The sequence below is a fragment of the Brassica napus genome, chromosome C3, assembly GCF_020379485.1.
Source record: "Brassica napus cultivar Da-Ae chromosome C3, Da-Ae, whole genome shotgun sequence".
NCBI classification, from domain to species: domain Eukaryota; kingdom Viridiplantae; phylum Streptophyta; class Magnoliopsida; order Brassicales; family Brassicaceae; genus Brassica; species Brassica napus.
The window spans coordinates 5,195,061-5,210,849 of record NC_063446.1 but is presented as its reverse complement, the minus strand read 5'-3'; the positions used below and the strand labels follow the sequence as shown (position 1 = coordinate 5,210,849).

Sequence of the window (15,789 nt, the reverse complement as noted above, 5' to 3'; positions counted from 1 at the left end):
AAATTTAGTGTCCATACACCATAATCTACTGTTAGATTTAAAACCAATTATCCGCGCGTATCGCGGAAAACGATCTAGTTTTTTTAAAAATGTGGTTTGATGAATACTATGGGATAAGAGAGAGCTTATATAATAGAGTAGACGGCAAACTTGAAATAAAAGGTACACCAACAACGATTTTGAAAAAAACAAATGTAGACCAGACGACGATCTTGAATTTGCCGTCAACTTGGCATTTAATTTTTATAAAGTAAAGATAATAGAATCTTGAAATATGTTTACAAATAAAAAAAAAATCTTGAAAAAAAAAAATTTTCTTTTTTTTTTTAATTATACAGAGGTATCTTGTATTTAACAAAATACATAACACTGGATTTGAATTCGAGAAATGATAAAACAGCAATACTAACACAAGCCACTAAATTAGAAGTCCTAGTAAGTAGTAGATATTATATTCCAGTTATCATTTTAGATAAACATATGCATGGATGACTCATCATCATCTGTCAAATGTCGATATCTGACTTTTTATGGAGAACTAAAGCTTGGAAAAATTCTTGGTATTTCCCTTAAAAGGAACGGTTTAATTTAGGAAAAAAATGTCTTCATTTTCGAAGAAATGATATACAAATAAACAATCAACGAAGAAAATACGAAAAAACTTACATACATGCAGTGGGCAATTAAAAGCTGGTGCTCATAATATGTATCCTAGAAAAATTCACTTACCAGAGAATAATAAGAAAATATTTTTTTTTCTAAACTGTAATTTCACTGGAATTTCAAGAGTGGCCCTGACTGAGTTTCTACTCGACTCATCAGTAGACTGTGAGTTTGCTAACTATAATATCCAGTGATGTTCAGTGTTTTACAAATTCTTACTTATAAGTTATTGATTGTGGTGTAGATGTCTATATTTGCACCATCAATATTCTTCTACTTAGCGGGGACGATTTTTTTAACATCCCGAGTTGTGATATGTGAAAAGGCTTAAGAGAATTGATTTGGCTACCTATGTCATCAAAGTTGACTTACTTTTTCCGGAGTACATCAGAGTTAAGCGTGCTTGAGCTGGAGTAGTGAAAGGATGGGTGACCTATCGGGAAGTGATTCGCGATAGCGTGCGAGTGAGGCCAAAGCATGGAAAAAGGTCGGGTGGTGATTGCAGGGTCAGTAAACAATGATTTCGAGCCTTTAGAAAAATTAACGGACCGACCGTCAGACAGGATGGGGCCCACGGGCCGAGAGAGTGGGCGTGGATGGCCCATTAGCTGTGGGCGGTCGGGGCGTTACAGTTTTATGTAAATGTTTGGCGTTTGCAAGCAGTAAGCCTCAGAAGTTACTAAGGGTGACTCCATAAGTTTTGTTCTTTTCCTTGAGTCAAGAAAAACAAATACTCGTTATGTATAGGAGCTTTAAAGAAATGGTAAACTTAGTTTGTTTGTAATGCAAAGTGGTCATTTGTGATTTGTTTACCGCCTATCATAGTTGCAATGTACTTACTGTAGTATAAAGTTCAGTGTTCAAAGGAACATTTATTTGCTTAGGAAAAAAGGAAAAAAAATTAGCGTTCAAAAGAATAGGAACACGCTCATCTCTCCCAACATTTTCTTCTCTATTCTGTATCTCTCTCAAAAGAATAGAAACGTTCAACACAGAGAGATTTAATTAACCAAAAACGCTCATCTCTCTCAACAGTTTCTTCTCTATTCTCTATCTCTCTCTAACTGCATTCATGGCGGCAACTGGAAGATCAAGAACTTCATCAGTCCTATGTCCTCTCTCTTCTCCTGAGACGTTACTCAATCATCATCAAAGATCATCCGCGTCTCTTTGCTACATCAAACTCTGTTTGAAGAGGTTTTTTCCCGGAAACAGCCCTAAACCCTCCACAGCATCCAAGTGTTTGTGCTCTCCCACGACGCACCCTGGGTCATTCCGGTGCGCTTTTCACCGCCGTTTAGAAAACGAGAAGAACAGAACCCTAAATTCACAGGCGAAGCCAAACAAGTGTGGTAACACGACAAAGAACTCGGGATTGAGTATGAGAAAAACGGAGTTGCTGAATTCGCTCGCGAGGATCGCGAGTGTGGAGGCAGACCGGTTTAGGAAATCTTTAGCGGCTAGTATGGTTAAACCGTCGCCTCTCCATATCAGTCGCCGGTTTGATTTCCGGCCACGACCTAGCCGCTTCTACGCATTGCGTAAAGATCAAGATCTAATATCTAGTCGACTTTGAACTATTTTGGCGTACGAAGGAACTATGTTTTGGTCAATAAAAATTTCTGACTAGACTACACATCACTGCTTAAGTGTTTTTAATTTTTTTTTTTTATATTCTTCTTTTTTTTACTCTTGGTGTAATGTAATCAGGGGAGTCACAAATTCTGATGACTTATAAACTTAAAGCCTTAAACTAAACAAGTTTCCAGCTCATGTCTGACTTGACTTTCCACTTTTGGTATGTTTGACTACTATGAAGTTTCTGGTTTTTGCTTATAAAATGGGAGATATAAATAGGGAGAATTCGGTAAATATCTTTGGAACGGATCCAAATTGGAGGTTTGCCATTTGATTGACATATAAGACACATCTGATACATTTCAGTTCTTTCTTGGATTAAAATGCCTTTACGTTTGATGTTCTTTTCTGCAATGGACAAAAGAGTCAGAGAGGTAAAGATCCTCTGACACACATCTGTTAGGAGACTGTTGCTGGATATAGGTATGTTGTTTGAACTATTGTATAACATCTATTATATAGTTATCGGATAATAGTTATGCTATGAAGTTGAAATCACTCATGATTTTATACAAAAGATTATCATTTATGTAAATCAGAGATAACAATTGATTGCAAGATCTCAACATCTTTAAAATATAAAATTCGTTCTAAATTTTAATATTAGTGTTAAATTAATTGTTAGTGGTTAACTTATTTGTTAGAAACTAAACTTATGAAATAACCTTGTTTGTTGTAGATACATAATTTGTTAGTTGATACATATTTTTATAACTGATACATTGTTTGATAGATGATTTGTTAATTGATATACTTTTTGGTATATGCTCTCTTAGATGATACTTGATACAACAATATATCAAAACATGTTGTATGTTAAAATAATAATACACATTGATACACTATTTTTTCACTCTTACACTTTTTCATTTTCTTTCCTCTTTTCTTTCCTACTTCTCTATTCTCTTTCCTCCTATTTTCTATCTCTATCATTGCCACCATTTTCAAATTTTTGAATCTTTTTCTTTACTCATTCATCGATATCAAACTTCTTGTCACCTAACAAAACATATACCCAGTGGCGGAGTTAGAGTCTAACTAGGGTGGTCACATGACCCATGTGAAAAAAAAAATTACTTGTTTTTTCCTTATAAAATTTGATGAAATATGGTAAAGTTAAATAATTAACCCATGAAAATCATAGTTGTTATATAATTGACCCTGGTGAAAAAATGCCCTGCCTCCGCCACTGCATATACCGCATATCAAAACATGTATAAGATAACAAATCATTTAACAAACAACATATTTACTCACATCAAGTATAAATCCATTTGTCAGCAAAATAAACCAAGAAAAAAAAAGTATAAGCTAGTAAGCCATCTACCAAAACAGTTATCAGCTACACCAATCATGTATCAATTAACGACAAGTCTTTTGTATCTGCTAACAAAATATGTAGCATTGTATCAAATATCAAATCATTTGTCAGATAAAAAATGATTTATAAAACAATATACCATATAACAAATCTTAGACCAATTTCAATTTTAGCACAATCAAAGTGAAAATAGCATCAAACTTATAATAGAAAATATTACGTATAGAAAATAATAATTTTAAGAGAGAAATTCAAAGTTAAAAAAATTACTTGTGGATTGATAGGAAACATAAATGAGATTGATTTTGATTCAGTGACAGTAGCGTCGAAGATGGCAGAGGTTGCTGTTCTTCAAGCACTTGCGCACCGGCGTCGGTGACAGAACCCAGGAGGAAAATCGGATTGGAATATTGGAAGTGATGTAACAAATTTTTAGTTATCATCATTGCTAACAATAACCCGAAGATAGTGTTGAAAATAATATTTTGAAACTCAACAAAATTATGTTCTGATTGTGTTCATCTTTGTTGATTCTTCTTCATATTTAGGTTTTTCAAATGTTTTTTGTTATGAGAAATTAAGGAGAGAGAAAGTTATAGCGTAAAGTAAGAAGGAGGAGAGTTAAAATCAGGATACGAAGAGGAAGGGAGAAAGGTAGTAGGCTGACAAACATACTAACATAACTAGTAGGTTGACACGACTAGGAAGCTATCAGTAAGGTTAAAAACGGAATAAAAATATTTCTTTTATTTCATGGATACTTAGCTAATTAAAGATGCTTTTATAGGCATAGAACCCAATTTTCTCATATAAATATGGGAAGAATGTTATCTTTCCAATATTGACCATGTTGTCATTTTCGTTGCACACAAAAGAGGGAAATAATAGATATTGAGAACCGAGGATGGTTCAGAGTTTTTTCTATATCCCCTATATATTAATTGAAGATCATTTAAAAAGTTGTAACCTTAAGTTTGTATTAATTAAAAGAGACCCTGCTTAGGTGTCACTTAAATATGATGACAATTTAGCTTACGTGACAGCTTAAGAATCAACTGAAAAAATGTTGGCCCAAATCCAATTACTAGGGAGCATTATATTAACCCAAAATATAAAAACATGTATTTTTTTCTTAAATAAAAGACTAAAAGTTACGGAATTACCTAATATGATTAACATATATATATGACAATTAAGGACTATGAATAATAAAGATTTGATAACAATTTTTGCATCTTTTTTATTTTTGTTTAATTTTATATTATTAAAAATATTAAACAATCACATTAACCATATAATAAAAAATTAGATTTTTTATATGTTATATTTTGAATTTTTTAAATGGTCTTAAATTACAAAAAAGAGGAAACCTTATATGTTATATTTTAAATTTTTAAAACGACTTTCAATTACAAAAATGAGGAAACCTTATATGTTATATTTTTTCTTATATATTATATTTTGAATTTTTAGAACGACTTTAAATTACAAAAATGTAAGTTTTTCTTAAGCATACGACAAAAAGCATTAAAAATACATGTATCAATTCAATGGTTGATCTGAAACCTTTCAAAACCTTATGGAAGATAAATGTCAAAATAATTCAACTGTGGAAATAATGTTGTTCATTTTTTCTTAAGAATGTGTTTGGTGAAAAAAAAATAAAGTTTTTATATCATAATTTGTTTAATGTCCAATCCGATCAACCCACAATATATTAATTATAGTTTAGTTTCATAATTTTTAATTAAAATCGACCCGGTACATCGGAAAGAAATTATATAATAACAAAAAAAATATTGTATATATATAAATAAAATTATCAAATATATAAAAAAATTATCGATAATATATATAAATAAACTCACCATGCGCAAGGCGCATGTCTTATCCTAGTTCAGTTTTATATTTTTGGAGAATCGTATCTCATTGTCAAGACATGCATTGTATAGTAAGATTTTGTTGCTTTGATGAAGCTTGAGACTTATGAATATAGTAGCAAGGTCCATATCTAGCAGCGATCCTCTTAAAAAATATATATATTCATCGTATATATTAGAGAACTAGGTAATAATCCGCGTCTTGCGCGAAATATGATTATTAGTTTCGTTGTTTTTTAATAAGCAGACATTAATCTGTTTAATCTGGATATCGGTTAGGTTTTAGGTTGTTTTTTGGTTTTTAATCTCCTAAAATATAACTATCATTTTAAATTAATATTTATTTGGTTTGTTCAGTTAAAATGTTTGATGTTTTGTTTTTTTCCCTGTGATAATCAAAAATTACTATTATTTGTTTGTTTTCATGTTATGAATCTTCGATAGTCGTGATGTCGAAACAATAGTTTCATATTATAGTTTCTAAATGGATAATAGTTAAAAAGAGAAAAGAAAATTATTCAGACAAATCATTTTACAACAATTTGGTCGATAGTAAAAGAAACATTAAGAAAAAATATTTTAACTTCAAAAAAATTAGATATTTCAGTTGTGATAAATACTTAGTTATAAAGTGTTCACTTTAATGTGCACATGTATGTGTATGTAAAAGTATATAAAGATGGTTAATAAAAATATATAAAGATAATGTTAATTAATATTAAATGACATTTTTTTCAAAATAATACATGAAAAATAAAATTCTTAAAATGAAATTATTTAAAAACAAAAATATTGTAAAATTTATATAAACTATAATATATAACTTATATATAATTCTTTAAATATATGTGTATATATATATGCATATAACAGATCAAATTGGATATTCGTTCCTATAAATATTGATATTTGTGATTTGTTTTTTTTTTACGGACATTACATTTTAGTATTTGATTTGCTTCGTAAAGAGTAACGGATATCCGGATTTTTCAGTTCGAATCAAAACGGATAACGAATCGAATCAAAATTTATGAATAATTTGTCCAGCTCTATTCGTAAAAGAAAAACCATGCATGTGAGTTTTATATTAAAAAAACATAAAATACATATTGTGAACATATTTATGTAGCGTTTGGCTGAGAAACTCTATACATGTGATATATGTCAATTTTAGTGTAAACGCATTTATTACAATGCTTCTATACGTGACATGCATCCAGTTTAGTATGAACGCATTTATTACAATATTTTCTATTTTAATATATAAAGGATCTATAGGTGTGGATTACAATATCTAAACAAATATTGAAAAATTGTATTCAAATTTTACTGTATTCCAATTTTTTCATTACAAAATATATTTTTGTATCGATCATTATGTCATAAACTTGTTGAGTTTTGTTGGTCAAAGAGAAGTACAAAAATTGAGAAAATCTCAAGGTCGAAGCCCAAAAGTTTAACATTGACCAGCAAAATGCAACAACATATAAACAGAAATTATTTAAAGGACTTTAGGTCTGGGTATTTTGGGTATTGGTTTGGGTATTTCAAGCTTTGGATAGTTTGGGTAAGTGGTTAGAAGATCCATTTACTACTTGATCTATTTTCGGTTCGCTTCGGATAGTAAAATTAGAAACCGGAAAATACCCAAAAAATATTCGGTTCTCATTTGGTTCGGGTTCGGGTTCGGATAGTTCGGGTGCTTCAGATAAAATATTGATTATTTAGGATAAAATATCAAATAATTAGGATGATTTAGATAAGAATTTTGGATATTTCAGATAAAACTATCAGAATATTTTGGATAAAACTATCCATATAGTTTCAGATACTTTTGTATAGTTCGGATACTTTATAATAATTTAGTTATCAACTATTTTCGGATACTTTTAACAGATCTTTAAATTAAAAATATATATTTAGTTATATTATATATGTATATAATTAATATTTTTATATATTCGGATACATGTTCGGTTCTCGGTTCGGTTCGATTATTTCGGATATAGAAATATAAAACTGTTCGGATATTTGAGGATTCTGATCCGGTTCCAGTTTTAGGTATTTCGGTTCGGTTCCGGTTTTTTTTGGCGAGACATAAACTTGGTGATAGAAATGAATAAAATTCTAACGACAATAAAGAGCACTGAATAATATTCGCTGTAAAGTACAAATTCGACACGTGTCAACATATGAGTTTATTATTCGATTCGATATATACCTTTTCCTTATTTTGACGTCATTTAATTCTTTCTTCTTCCCTTTCTCATTTATTTATTTTAAATCAAGAATTATATAGAATAGTATTATTATATTGGCTCTACCATTACACCCTTTGTCGTGCCTTTCAGACAAAGCTATTGCCCCCAAAAAAAAAAGACAAAGCTTTCTCGTTCACATGGTCTCATAATCTTCTTCTTCGTCTTCCTTCATCCTCTTTCCATCGCTTCTTCTTCCTCCTCCCATTCCTTTTTCCCGGAAAATTTCCAAATCCATTTCTCGAGAAAACCCGTTTTAGATTATCATTTCCCCCCCCCCCCCCCCAGACACATCTCTCGAGAAATCGGCAATTGAAGATCTCAATTTCAATAGGTAGAGAGACACGTCTCGTGTTCTACCCTGTAATCCCTAGGGCCTTTTTGTAAATTACATACACGTAACATTGTACCATATCTTCGTTTCTGTGTGCATTGTGAAAATTAGACAATAGAAGCATCTCATGTCCTGTTTCAAGTTGTAATCTTTATTCCGGAATCTTCTCTTCTGCTGTGTTATTGCCATGGAGAAGCTAAAGGGAAAGCTAGAAGAACCCGAAACAAGCCACCAAACTCAATCAGACGATCCAAAGGTCGAACCTTTAGATTACATCTCAAAGGCACAATCATTAAAAGAAGCAGGCAACAAGCTCTTCCAACGAAGAGACTACGACAACGCGATGCTCAAATACAAAGAAGCAATAGATGTACTCCCTCAAGATCACGTAGAAGTCTCACACATTCGATCCAACATGGCCTCCTGCTACATGCATTCCGACCCCGGAGAGTACGCAAAAGCCATCCACGAATGCGACTTAGCCCTCACCATCACTCCCGACTACACCAAGGCCTTGCTGAAGAGGGCTAGATGCTACGAGGCCTTGAACAAGCTCGATTTAGCGCTGAGAGACGTCTGTTTGGTTTCTGAACTCGATCCTAACAACCCCATGGCGTCTGAGATCGCTGTGAAGCTCAAGAGAACGTTGGAAGGGAAAGGTCTGATGGTTAAAGACTCGGTGATTGAGCTGCCTCCTGACTACGTCGAGCCCGTTGCGGCCCACCTTGCACTGTGGGCTAAAAAGGGCAAAGCGAGGGTGAAGAAAAAGAACAGGAGTAGTAGTAGTAGTCAAGTAGTGCAAGAGAAGAGTAATGTTGTTGACAATGCTGAGAAGAAGAAGAACAACAATCTTGCAGATGTAAAGGGCAAAGAGAAGATCATTGAAGATAAACATGAGGAAGTTATCGTCGAGGATAACAGTGTATTAAAGAAGACTGTCAAGTTTGTGTACTCTGAGGACGTTAGATTGGCTGAGCTCCCTTTGAACTGCACTCTCTTCCACCTCAGGGAAGTGGTTCACGAGCGTTTCCCTAGCTTAAGGGCGGTTCATATAAAGTATAAAGACCAAGAGGGAGACTTGGTGACGATCACAACAGATGAGGAGCTAAGAATGAGCGAGGAGGTCTCAGGTTTAGACACTACTATGAGGATGAGGTTCTATATAGTGGAAGTTAGTCCTGAGCAGGATCCCTTTTTCGGAAGGTTAGTTGAGATGAAGAAGCTTAAGATAACCGCTGATTCGTTCAAAGCAAAGGCGAACGGTAAAGGAACGTGTAAGATTGAAGATTGGATGGTTGAGTTCGCTCGTCTCTTCAAGATCCAAGCCAACGTTGATTCTGATGATACATCCTTGAATCTTCAAGAGCTTGGGATGAAACTGAACTCAGAAGCTATGGAGGAAGTAGTAACCTCCGAAGAAGCTCAAGCGCCTTTCGAAAAAGCAGCTCAGCAGTTCCAAGAACTGGTGGCAAGATCGTTGCTAAAGCTGGGACACGTGCACATGTCAGGCGCGAGGAAAAGGCTGAGCCTCCTACGAGAATCATCATCACAAGTTGTTGAAACCGCTTGTGAGTTTGCGCTAAAGGAGCATGCAAAGGCCAAAGAGAAGTACGAAGAGGCCATGAGAGTAAAACCTGATCTGCTCGAAGTGTTTCTAGCTTTAGCTCTCCAGCAGTTCGAGGAAGCGAGGCTCTCGTGGTACTACGTGCTTCTCAGCCGCGTTGATTTGAAAACGTGGCCGTATGGAGATGTGGTGCAGCTTTATCGAAGCGCCAAAAGCAATATCAAAAAGTCTATGGAAGGGTTGAAGAGACTAGGTAGCTCAAAAGCAGCGGATAAAGCAGCGAAGCTTAAATCTTGGCTAGATGTTTTGTCGTGCGCTGTGCTCTACGAGAGGTCGATGATGGAGTACAAACTCGACCTGCCGACGTGGCAGGAGAATTTGGAAGGCGCGGTGGTGATTCTTGAGTTGGCTGGGACTTGTGAGGAGGATGTTGCTGCGTTGATAAGGGACGATTATGTGACGGATAATACTTTACGAGGTACTGAGCTTTAATATCAAGTTGTAAAAGACGTAAGTCGTTTATATCTATAATATGATCTTTTTTTTTGTGATTACTGCAGATCTAAGGTTTCACGTGGACGAGGTGCTACAGATATTTCACGAGATATATGAAGCGAAAGAGTGGAGAAATGGGATCCCTTCAGACCAGTTTGAGGAGATATTGAAGAGGAGGATTGGGAATATATTTCATGTATCACATACTACATGATAAAAAAGTGTCACACAATGATCAAGCTTCATTTCAAGGTACTTATATGAGGAATCTTGAAATCTATTTGTTTTGCTAATTGGAAACTGGAAGAGAAATGGTTTAGAAGAACTAAGGATGTTATTTTACCACTGTTAGTTAGGTCTTGAGCCTCTTACCTCTATGATTATATGCACTAGTTCAAGTATATTATAGTGACTTAATCTGATCGAACTATGCTTTGTCCGTTGCATTTTTCAACATAGTAAAACTATTATTCTTACCAGTTGCTACGGTTTTTTCACATTCTAGAGGATGCCAGTATTTGAGCTCAGTCATCTCTCTTTGCAGGTTTTGTCTTGTGGTACAAGAGGATTTCAGATTCAGATTTTTGTAGACAGGAAGAAACATATATATACATATATGTGTTCTAATTTTTCGTGTAACATTCATACAATTGATTTGGCGACTAGTGAAGCAAATAGCTTGCAGTTCTTTTTTTTTTTTTTGGTCACCGGGTGAGCTGTGACTTTATTCGTTGGTTTTTTGACTTAGATCTCATTTGGCGTGTAACATTCATACATAAAGCAAAATTATTGAACCTCCACAAGATTTTGGTTCAGAGTTGTTTGAGATGGTCAGCCATTCTCTTGTAATTCTCGTTGTTACATGTAAAAGTCTGTAATGATGTGTTGTGACGATTAATTTGCATTTGGAAAATGATTAATAAAACGGATGATTAAACAATTTATAGATTCAAACTTCCATACTCAAAAAACATAACTTACAGCCATTTCTGTTACACTGTTATCTTCACCTGAAATGGAATGTGGTATCAAGACTCCAGAGGACAAACGTGATTCTTACAACACAAATGCTCCTTTGAAGAACATTTGGGACACGACCATATATGATGGAGGTACAACAGGTCGGGCTGGGTTCCGGCCAAGGCCAAGTCTCTATGACTTACTGCTATGGTTTATGGCTGCAGTTGGAAGAATGAGCATGTGCTGACTGCGATTTATGTATCGGGTTAACATCGATAGAAACATGGCCATTGCCATTTTGAGTATTAGAACTCCGCTGCATCTGCATCATGCTAATACCTTCTTGTCTCGGTGTTGTGTCTTCTTCATGACACTCAATATCTTCGTTATAACCTTTCACCAGGAAATCCGAGCAGTTTCTTTTGCAACCGTGATCGTACGGATTCCTGAAGCCACCTCCTGGACCTCTTAGGTAGCTGTAGCGCAGTGCGTTAGCCATTTCGTTTGTGGTTATATTCCTCGATATCTGTAAAGGAGAAAAGAGACAGATGATCTTCAAATTTGAACGAAAAAGAACATTACATCATGAAAATAGATTAATCTTCTCTAGTCTAATTAACAGACTTTGAACTATTTAGATCATAAGAGGAACAAAGACGTGTAAATAAGAAAAAAAGGAATGCGGACTCACCTGAGACGCTTGTATGACTGTTAAGACAGCAACTGAAAAGAAAAGGCAGAATTCAACAAGAAGAAAGGATAATGCGCCAACATGATTGCTAGCGACATAGCTAATCCATGATCCAAACGAAGATGGAGCTGAAGGGTCACTCAAGACTCCTGCACGTATATATAATGCATCGTTTACATTTTTGTCTGAAAGTTCTTTTTTGTAGACTTATATATCAGGATAAGCTTTGAAGAGCATTTTCCATTACAAACATACTTGCAAGAGTGACGCCACCAGTTATCAGCATCGCTAGTACTTCAAATAGAAGAAAAAGAAAAAAGTCCCACTTGTTTTTCTGCAAGAGTGATTAGTGAAAAACAAATCCAATCCACAGATCAGTATCATGCTCGAGCCGCAAAACTAAGAGATAAAACCACTAGCAAGCAAAATAAATATAAGAGGTAATGCAACACCAAGAAACATTTATGTTGATTTCTATGCTCAAATATACAACTCAAACATCCCACTTTCAACATTAACACTGTAGTAAACGTTTTTGAGAAAGAACGGTAACTTATCTCAAATCAAAAGAAATTAGAGAGAGTAATGCAGGTTTGGTAATATAGATGTGTTAGTATCAAAAGCCTGCTCCCGTCCTATCCTATATTGTCAACTTATATTTTCCAGCAACTAAATGGCGCGATGTAACCTGTACTTACTTTTCCGACACAGTTTGACACCCAAGGACAATGGTGATCAAATTGCTCTACACAACGATCACAGGTGGAACAGTGCTTAGCTCGAATAGGTCTGATAATCTGAAAAAAAAAGAAACAAGGTGGACGTAAAAAATGTGCATCAATGATTGTATATTTGGTGTTAATATTTACGAAAGACATAAAATGGAAGTTGAGAAGGTACCTTGCATGTTGCACAGAGCTGCGTCCAATTCCCAGAAAGTAAAGCAGGGTTGTTTAGCTCTATTTTCAACAGTGGTTCCTGTAAAGGGGTAAGAAAACCTGTAATGACACTTGAATAGAAAAACAGTGCTCGAGATCATCTCTAATCATAACTATGGACAATTGCGTCACTCAAAGTTGAGAACTAATAAAGTTAATGGTACCAACATCATCTTTTATGGTCTGCGGATCATGGATATTCATTCTGATGTAACCTGGATCCTTTCTGCAGAAAAGATTTATATATAAAACGATAAGAAAATACTTATTTTTGTACTAACTACTACACAAAAAACAAGGAATTCACTATAGAATCTATAGCTTCGGAGAAGTAAAGGTCTAATTGAAGTAAGATAGGGTGAGCATATACTTGCTACAACGGTAAAACAAAACCAGCCCTCCAGTTGCAAGAAGGAATCCCAACCATGCAAGCGCACCAATCCCAGTTGTTAGCTTCGGCAGATTGGATGCTGCAGTGACCAAAGGGTTCATAAATTAATAAGCAAGCATGCATATGATAGTTAATAGATATGTTGAACACGAAAGAGATTCAAGGAGGCCAAGGTAACTACCCAAAACAACAGAATTGGTATATATGAGGAGAAGTAGAAGAATCATGAACCAAAGAAATGGAGCAAGTCCCAACTTTGACAATTTTCCAAGGGGACTGTTTCCGTCCCACCGCTTTTCAAGCAGCCTTCTAGCATTACCCTGCAATGAAGTGTTTATCAGACAAATGTTCAGATAGAATATTTCAAATAACTTTCTCAAAATTCCAAGCATCACGCTGTTCATTTGGAATATTAAAAAAAAAATCTGCAGGTTCGAAGAAGCTGACATGGTGCAGCTACAAACATTAATTTGTTTCCAGGTACGCAAAGCTCTAACGTGATGCAAATCATTGCCAATCAACATCAGGCCAAAAGAATGATTTAACTACCATACATTGCTAGCAGTAGCAGCCACTAGAAAAATTGGTGCTCAACAGAGAAAGTGAAACGGATACCTACAAGGAAAAAGGAAACTTGTCGGTGATTCTTTTCAGCAGCAAGTTGTGCGGGGGTAAGCCCGGTATTGTCAGTAATCATCAAATCCTCTTTCTTCCCAGCCTGAACCAATACAGTGCAAGCCTCCAAATTACCTCGAATGGCAGCCCAGTGCAAAGGAGTGCAACCTGATAACATAATTGAAAGAATGGATTTAAAAGATGATATACATGTTTGGTTTTCTAATCTAACAAAATAAAGAAGTAGGATGTCAAAGAAAAATTATGTCTGCAAACCACCTTCTTTGTCCTGCCGTCCTCTATATGCGTCTAAAAATAAAAGAAGGCGGATTGAATCTGCAAAACCTTTATATGCAGCCCTGAATTTCTCAAAACACGAGAAGAAAAGAAACACAATTACAACCGTCTCCTGAATAGCTACTGAAAAATGGCGATGAAATTTGGAGGTCAACATAAGCAAGCTTGAAACAATGCAGCAGAATAATGCATGCAACAGTAAAGAGCTCGCCATTTTGCGGCAACCTTACCAGTGCAAGGGGCTTCTTCCATCATTATCGGGCACATCAGGATCAGCGTTCCACTTAGAGATGACGTGGCAGAGAAAAGCAGTCTGGCCATACTGTGCTGCAACATGCGTTGGCTACAAACAGTTTGAGATGGCTATCAACACGCATCCACTAATAACTAAACAAGAGAAAGGAAATTTGATAGGATCCAGCGAAGAACTTTTAACTCATAAACTGAGCTTTATCACGAAATTCGAGAACATGAAGAGCTCAATTTTCCAATCTCCTAAGTCGTAAACCAATGGAGATGGCATGAACCTCAGAACACACATCAATAAGAAAATACTAGTTATAGAGCCTGAGCCCGAAGCAGCTATGTGAAAGAAAGAAAGAAAGAAAGAAAGAAGTTGACTAGCAGCATTGAAACAAAAAAAAAGACAAATCTCCACAAAGAAAGAGGAAGTAGTTAGAACCTGATATCCATACATATCCGTAGCATCAACCCTTGCACCCTCTTGAAGCAAAAGCTCCGCAACTTGCACCGCACCACGAACAGCACTCCAATGCAACGCAGTCTGCCCCGTATGATCCGTCGCATTCACATCTCCACCATGCTGTTCAAAAAAACACAAATCCAGATAAATCAATTTCTTAACGGGTTCACACGCCAAACACACAAAAGGATTGAACTTTTTTGGTAACCTCGATAATGTACTGCGCAACGGCGGAGCGGTTGTTCAAGGCGGACCACTGAAGCGCGTAGTAGCCAAGACCATCGGGTTCAGAGACAGAGCAGCCCTCACACTCGACCAATCTATGAAGCTTCTCCAAATCACCGTATGCCGAGGCAGTGTAGACGTCGTTCTTCAAGCTCTCGTCTTCGATCGGTTTGGAGGAATTGGATTCACCGTTCTCCTTGGGGTTGGATTCGACTTCCTCCACCACCTCAATCTCCGACGACATTTTTGCTTTCTTTTCGATGGATCGCGATTGTGTGTGGGTATGCGAGGATTCGATTCGATTCGATTTTAAGCTTTCATGTGTAGAGACCCTGATGATTACGATTAGGGTTTTTCTGGAGAATGAATGATTGATGTTACGATGGGAGATGAAATGAATCAAGCGGACCGGTCAGAGTCAGACCACTCAGATCTCATCTCACCCTTCATTTGTATTTTATAACCATTTCAAATGATTATTTTTTCAGACACATAATAAATTTATAAAAATCCAATCATGATTTCAATTTTCAATTTTCAATTTTCAACCGGATTAGGAAATGTTCAACGGAATTTAAGGAAATCAACATCAGTGAATCAATGAGAAAATCAGTTTTAAGAAGAAGATAATCGTGATTGACTCGTTGCACAAAAAAAATAATAATCGTGATTGACATATTTTAAGGAAAAGTTAATCTTCATACAAATCAACATCTTGTAATATTGTTGTTAATCTTACTTCGATTTGAATTAAACTATAAGAGCATTTTTATTACTAAAAGTTCAGGAAAGTCTGATTATGAAACTTGCATATTA

At 35.3% G+C, this 15,789-nt stretch overlaps 3 protein-coding genes across 3 annotated transcripts; 2 read left to right on the top strand and 1 right to left on the bottom strand.

The window, feature by feature from the left end:
* The first annotated feature begins 1,436 nt into the window (after positions 1-1,436).
* LOC106386697 lies at positions 1,437-4,702 on the top strand. The gene has a single exon (XM_048752114.1). It carries the CDS (start codon positions 1,736-1,738, stop codon positions 2,237-2,239), a length of 504 nt encoding a protein of 167 aa, XP_048608071.1. The 5' UTR covers positions 1,437-1,735; the 3' UTR covers positions 2,240-4,702.
* A 3,111-nt stretch (positions 4,703-7,813) lies between these two features.
* Positions 7,814-10,841, top strand: LOC106386687 (protein PHOX3). The gene is made up of 3 exons (XM_048752113.1): positions 7,814-10,136; positions 10,219-10,405; positions 10,698-10,841. Exons 1-2 carry the CDS (start codon positions 8,282-8,284, stop codon positions 10,365-10,367), a joined length of 2,004 nt encoding a protein of 667 aa, XP_048608070.1. The 5' UTR covers positions 7,814-8,281; the 3' UTR covers positions 10,368-10,405; positions 10,698-10,841.
* Positions 10,842-11,069: 228 nt separating this feature from the next.
* Positions 11,070-15,418, bottom strand: LOC106386688 (protein S-acyltransferase 24). The gene is made up of 13 exons (XM_013826501.3): positions 14,957-15,418; positions 14,728-14,868; positions 14,276-14,388; positions 14,028-14,107; positions 13,753-13,916; positions 13,315-13,453; positions 13,113-13,212; positions 12,911-12,968; positions 12,705-12,782; positions 12,503-12,601; positions 12,060-12,138; positions 11,805-11,953; positions 11,070-11,639 (listed from the first exon to the last, which is right to left on the bottom strand). Exons 1-13 carry the CDS (start codon positions 15,215-15,217, stop codon positions 11,319-11,321), a joined length of 1,782 nt encoding a protein of 593 aa, XP_013681955.2. The 5' UTR covers positions 15,218-15,418; the 3' UTR covers positions 11,070-11,318.
* Between the last annotated feature and the right edge of the window lie 371 nt (positions 15,419-15,789).

What these genes read in the sequence shown, in the direction of transcription:
- LOC106386697 (XM_048752114.1), top strand. Translation starts at nt 1,736, where the DNA reads ATGGCGGCAACTGGAAGATCAAGAACTTCATCAGTCCTATGTCCTCTC.
- LOC106386687 (XM_048752113.1), top strand. Translation starts at nt 8,282, where the DNA reads ATGGAGAAGCTAAAGGGAAAGCTAGAAGAACCCGAAACAAGCCACCAA. An exon ending in GACGGATAATACTTTACGAG is followed by an intron (nt 10,137 to 10,218) that starts GTACTGAGCTTT and finishes TGATTACTGCAG; the next exon opens with ATCTAAGGTTTCACGTGGAC.
- LOC106386688 (XM_013826501.3), bottom strand. Translation starts at nt 15,217, where the DNA reads ATGTCGTCGGAGATTGAGGTGGTGGAGGAAGTCGAATCCAACCCCAAG. An exon ending in CGCAGACCATAAAAGATGAT is followed by an intron (nt 12,783 to 12,910) that starts GTTGGTACCATT and finishes ACCCCTTTACAG; the next exon opens with GAACCACTGTTGAAAATAGA. An exon ending in AGCTCTGTGCAACATGCAAG is followed by an intron (nt 12,602 to 12,704) that starts GTACCTTCTCAA and finishes TTTTTTTTTCAG; the next exon opens with ATTATCAGACCTATTCGAGC.